The 5869-nt window shown below is 52.9% G+C and overlaps 1 protein-coding gene across 2 annotated transcripts in view; it reads left to right on the top strand.

Moving 5' to 3' along the window:
• KHDRBS3 (KH domain containing, RNA binding, signal transduction associated 3) overlaps positions 1 to 5468 on the top strand; it is an 84883-nt gene extending 79415 nt beyond the window's left edge. The window contains exons 8-10 of one of the 2 annotated variants that reach the window (XR_001360570.1): positions 1764 to 1822; positions 3593 to 3746; positions 5144 to 5468. Coding sequence is in view for 1 of the 2 variants with exons in the window: in XM_014533154.1 (XP_014388640.1) it covers positions 1764 to 1822; positions 3593 to 3684 (151 nt within the window). In the remaining variant the exon portion in view is untranslated. Of the gene's footprint in view, positions 1 to 1763; positions 1823 to 3592; positions 4228 to 5143 lie in introns of those variants that run through there. The other variant, XM_014533154.1, reaches the window with a different exon arrangement.
• Positions 5469 to 5869: the final 401 nt, after the last annotated feature.

Raw genomic sequence — 5869 nt, 5'->3', positions numbered from 1 at the left:
GTGACCCTCAGCCTTTCTGGAGCCTTCGGAGATCAGCGCCAGGGACTGTGAAGTAGAAACTGCAGAGGCTCAAAGAGGTTGTTGGGGGGACGGGGAGACGCATGGATACAAACCAGGAGTCCTTCCTGGCCCCGTTCACAGAGACTGGCGATCGGGTACACGGGGCCTAGGCCTCGTTTTGAACCCTGTGGAGAGCGGGAGGAGGCCCAGGGAGACGTAGACAGTCCCGGGGACACCATTTGCTTTGTAGCCCTGGTTTCCTCCCAGTTCTGGGCGTATTTCTTGACTCTGATGGGGGACCCGGGACCCCTGGGAGAGCCAGGAATTATGCTGAACGTGTATTTCCCGACTCTGATGGGGGACCCAGGACCCCTGGGAGAGCCAGGAATTATGCTGAACGTGTAGACTTCCGGACCCCGGACAGGGGGGGGGGGGGCGCGGAGAAGGACAGGAGACGCGGCCTCGCATGGCAAGAGCCCACTCTTGACCTATGGAGGGAGGGGCGCCCTCGACCTTGCGATGGAGTGGGCTGCATGCGGCCTGCTGCTTTTTCTTGCCCAGTGTCAGTATTAAAAGCTGCGAACCTGCATGAGGAGATGGTGGTGTTTCCCCTTTGCCACGGCTGGGTCTTCAGCGTGCCCTTGGGAAATAGGACACGTCCTTGGTTACCAGGCCCTGAGGTCCCCGAGGGGCTGACAGGCGTGAGGGGCGCAGCTGCTCCCAGCGCGTGGCGTGATGACAGTCCCGCAGCGAGTAATGAGAAGCCGGTGAAGTGATGGAAACGTCAGTTTAGAGTTTTCCCTTTGTCAGGACGGAGGTTGTCTTATCAGCAAACCGCGGCTGGGCCACAAGACGCCCCCTACCCTCCCGCTCACGGGGGAGCAGTCCGCACCCGCTGTTGTAGGCTGAGCTGTGCGGGAGCCGTTCCCACCCGTGCCGGTGCCCTTACCACTGGCTCCTTGTGTGAAGGAGACTGAGAAAGCGCCGCTCACAGCCCCAGGCGAGCAGCGCGGCCTGTCTCAGGGAAGGGCGTCATTTTGAGTTTGATGAAGAGGCTGCTCTCATCTTATTTGTGCAGCGAAGATAAATTCCCAGGAAGCCAGGGTTGTGTCTGTCTCGGGCCATCAGGACGTGGCTTCTGGCCTTTGAAAAGGGGGCTCAGGTTCTCTTAATTTGGTGCTGAGTTTCTTTGTTTTTTAATGCTTTTTTTAAAATTGATTTTTAGAGAGGAAGGGAGAGGGAGAGAGGATAGAAACGTCAGTGATGAGAGAGAATCATCCATCGGCTGCCTCCTGCACGCCCCACATTGGGGACCAAGCCTGCGGCCTGGACCGACCGGGAATCAAACCGGCGACCTCTTGGTTCCTGGGTCAACCCACAACCACTGAGCCACGCCGGCCGGGCAGAGTGCTGAGTTTCTCAGAGGAACTGGCCAGTTGTGGTGCCGGGGGATAGAGGACGTCCCTGAGCTCACACAGCTGAGTCTGCTGGTGGCCGGGCGAGGCGCACGGAGGAAGGGAAGTCCTTGCTTCCGTCTGCACGAGGCCTTCCTGCTGTGGCGAAGGTGTCGGCACATTTGTTCTGTATTCAGGTCGGGGGCCTTGGTCACCCTGAAGCCCGAGGCCTGCGTGTTAGGGGCTCTCTGTCGGCCAGCCCGTCCTTTAGGCTGTCTCTACGCGTGGACTGCTTCCCGGGGGTGATTTCCGGTGATTTCGGGGTCCCTCCGGCGCTCACCTCTCCCCTGTTCTGTCTCCTCCCTGCAGCGGCGCTGATTACTACGACTACGGCCACGGGCTCAGCGACGAGAGGTACGATTCCTACGGTGAGTGCGAGGCCGCGGGAACCGTGGACAGAGGCCTGAGGGGAATTCAGACAGGAGGACGGTGCGCAGCCGCCCGCCCCTGCCTGTCTGTGTTCACATCCTGGGAGATGTAAAATCCAGCGAGGAGGGAGCCTCGCAGAGGATGGCGGGAAGGCAGATTCGCACTGGGGCTGGGGGGAGGGGGGGGTGCGTGTTCTGTCTGGGTGATGCCCTGGGTTGGTTTCCTCCCTCATGGCCCAGCTGGCCGCCCGGCCCCTGTTCAGATGGGCTTCTGGGAATGTCTCTGTTCTTGACGGGAAAGGGACATGAGACCATTTGGGAGGACAGCCCTGGAGTGACCCTCCCACCCATCCTGATAGTTCAATTCACCCCCAAGCCCCAGGCCTCTGAGCACCTCACAGAGGAGCCACTCTGTAGGGGTGACAGGACCCCGAGCCAGGGCGGAGGTGGGCACTCTCGCCGGCTCCGGGGGAACCCAGGCCCCAGCCTCCGCAGGCCGAAGGACGAAGGACGACCGGTTTAATTGAAAGAATTGGAGGCGGCCGCGTCATGATGGGTGGGAGCTCCTTTGTCGCCGGGCTCGGGGCTCGGAGGACCGAGGCTGCAGTCACGGCTGTGGATGTGCTGACGTCTATGGACGCCCCTGCAAGGCCGTTTCCAGGCGTTTCCTGTTGAAGTGCCTTCCTCCCATCGCCCGCCCCCAGCCGCGATGACTGCACCTGGGATTTTCACTTATTTTTATGATTCGGAGCAGCCACTCGAGAGAAGCACGTTGGTCTGTTGAACGCCGTGCAGTTAGGTGGATGCGAGTTTGCCGGCGGGAGTGACGCTGATGCATGTTTGTGTCAAGCCTTTTCCTTGGCAGCTTTTTAAGTTGGTCTCCGGGCCAGGGGACATGGGATTGCTGGGGTGCAGGGGTCACGGCTTGCTGTCGAAGACCTGGGGTCTCAGAGGTCCTGCGGCGGAAAGACGATGGATGCCCTTGTCATTAGTGCCGCTGTCCCATGTGGATTAGTGTCACATGCGTTAAAGGTGGCGTTATGCCACTGACTTCCCTCACGGTCACGAAGTGTGACTGCGGTGAGACTTGCAGTCAGCACGGCTCTCACTCGGCTCTCCTCTGAGAGGACCGCAAAGGGCAGTGCGGCATTTCTCCACCCTCGTCCGCCCTCCCCACGTTCCCCTCCCGTTGTTCCTTCTGCCGCCACAAGTCTTTTTTTAATTTTTTTTTTTAAATATGTTTTTATTGATGTCAGAGAGAAGAAGAAGAGAGAGAGAAGCATCAATGATGAGAGAGAACCATTGATCGGCTGCCTCCTGCACGCCCCCTACTGGGGATCGAGCCCCCAACCCGGGCCTGTGCCCTGACTGGGAATCGAACCGTGACCTCCTGGTTCAGAGGCGGACACTCAACCACTGAGCCGCGCCGGCCGAGCCAACTTCACAGATTTTTTTCCTGTGTTTTCTTTGTTAGAAAAAAACCTAAGCCACCCTTTCCCCAGAGGAAGGGTCCTGCGAAGTCGGTTGCCACGTAAGATACAAAAATCGCATCTCTTCCCGCGCAGACGGGTTTCGGCGACGAGATGACCGTCTCGCGTTGTGTTTGTCATTTTTTTCTCGGTGAATTCCCGTGGGTGTTTCTCTGGGTGCGTCAGGCTGTGTATCTGCAATACGACATCGTGGTAGGTTCAGGGCCGAGTTAGACCCCGCAGAACGAGGCCCGCGGGACCGGCCGGTGGTCTAATTCTGATCCGTCTGTACTGGTTTCAGGGCAAGAGGAGTGGACTAACTCGAGACACAAGGCTCCCTCGGCGCGGACGGCGAAGGGCGTCTACCGAGACCAGCCATACGGCCGCTACTGATTGTACTGACTTTCTGATGTTGTGAAATAGCCCATCTCCACCCGTCCTGTAAACTGTTCAAAGTAATTTTTTTCTATGAACAATCCCCTTTTTAAAATAAATCAAAATGCCTAAAAATCTGAATGGATGGAACTTAAAACTACTTTGTGGAAACATCAACCTGGGAAGAAAGAGAAAAAAAATAAAAAAGACATGTAGAATTTTGTTATTTCCAACCTGTATATGAAAAAAAAAAATAGGTCATCAAAAGGAAAAAAACACACACAACTTTGATTAACTAGTGTTAAACAAAAAAATAGGTTTACTAAACATGTTAATCCATCCTTTAACATACGCCTCACCTTTCATTTTAAAGGTTTCCATAGAGTTTAGTTATTTTATCTTTCAGCCATATGCCAGTGTTTTTTTTCCCTCGCGTAAAAAGGGAAGCCAATTACAAGTGCAAATAATGTGGTATTCTTTTTGTAACTCCAGTCTTGAAATGTTCTGTAGTGTTAAGCAAACTTTCCTCTTGCTTGATACTAAATAAACTTTTGAAAGAAATTTTCCTGTGTGTGTGAGCGAACAGTTTCATGCTTTTCGTACTTAAAAAGTCCTTCCTAAATAGCTGTAAACAGGGAGAGCACTCGCTTAACGACGCTCCTCATAAAAGGGTCACGCTAAACATCGTACGACTTCCTTTAAAAACGGCATAAAACTAAACGGGCCATCCTAGAGCCACTCTCCGTAGACCTAAACGCTGTCTAAGGGTCCAGGGGGTGTCCGGACCAAAGCTCGCTTAAACGCTGGTTTTAGACGAACGCCTGAGTTTCGGGGGAAGGATGTGATCCGTTCTCATCTTGTCGAGCGTTTTCTCACTAGCGCCACTTTGGATTTTTTTATGAGAATTTTGGTGCCTTAATGCGCTCCTCGCCCCGTGCCGGAAGCCATAAAGCCCACGCTTTTAAAGACATTGACTAAATGGGGCCGCCCTCGCCAAGGCCAAGGATGTGTGTGGCCCTTAAACGGTCTTCATTGCCAAAGGTAAATAAACCAAATAAGGTCTTAATCTCACTTAAGTTATCTTTAATAGAACGACTAAAACCAGGGAGCGTACGACGGAGGGAGTTGCCCTAGAAACCCCAGACGGGTCTCCAGCTCACCTAAATGCTCAGTTTAAAAAGTTTAATTCGTCTTAGTCATCTAAAAAGCCGCAGCTCAGCCAGTGTAATTGGGGCCAGTTATTCCCCTCTTAAACCAATGTAAAACCTCATAACTAGTTGTTTGTAATACATTCTTTGGTTAGTCACTGAGGGCACGACTTAACCCTGACAACTATTTCATAAAGTTATTCTTTAATCTTTTGGCATAAGTTGTCTTTAAAATTGTAGCTTATGAAACATGAAAATTTAATATATTTTTTTAAAATTTCTTGAGGCCTCTCCTTCTCTTTGACTAAAAAGGTGTTTTCTCTTGTTAGGAGACATGGGCCGAGTTGCGAAGCCGAAGGAAGGCTGGGCCCCGGCGCCGAGCGGGTCTGTGACGCGTCGGGAAGATGGCGGCCATTTCTCGCTCATCTAGTCGCATGGGCGGTGCCCCTGGCTGGTGCCTCTTACCAGCACCGGCGACGGCGGCAGGTTAACTGGTTCCGTCAGAAATGAGGCTTCTGGAGACGAACAAGCCAGCCCAGCTCAGCTTTGTTTACACACTCAGTTACTTTCTCCAACAGAAATGGAACAGCTTAGCCCGGCCGGCGTGGCTCAGTGATTGAGCCTCAACCCAGGAACCAGGAGGTCAGGGTTCGATTCCCGGTCAGGGCACATGCCCAGGTTGCGGGCTCCATCCCCAGTGGGGGGCGTGCAGGAGGCAGCCGATCAATGATTCTCTCATCATTGATGTTTCTCTCTCCCTCCCTCCCTCTCCCTTCCTCTCTCTGCAGTCAATAAAAATATATTTAAAAATATATATGTACCTAGCCTGGTCAATAACATGCAAACATTTTCCAAATTATTAAGTGAAAGAGACCTGTGTGATATGATCAAAATTTTATTTTTTAAAAACTGTGTGTCCTCTCTATCTTCGTAGGCAAGAAATTGCACAGATATGATGGGAATTTCTTACAGTCATCATCTTGGGCTTGTAGAATTATGATTGTGTGTGTGTGTGCGCATGTGTGGGTGATTTTCAATTCTTTCTGAAATTTGCA

This window comes from Myotis brandtii, unplaced genomic scaffold (genome assembly GCF_000412655.1).
Source record: "Myotis brandtii unplaced genomic scaffold, ASM41265v1 scaffold1214, whole genome shotgun sequence".
Classification (NCBI taxonomy): Eukaryota; Metazoa; Chordata; class Mammalia; order Chiroptera; family Vespertilionidae; genus Myotis; species Myotis brandtii.
This window is presented reverse-complemented; position numbering and strand designations above follow the sequence as displayed.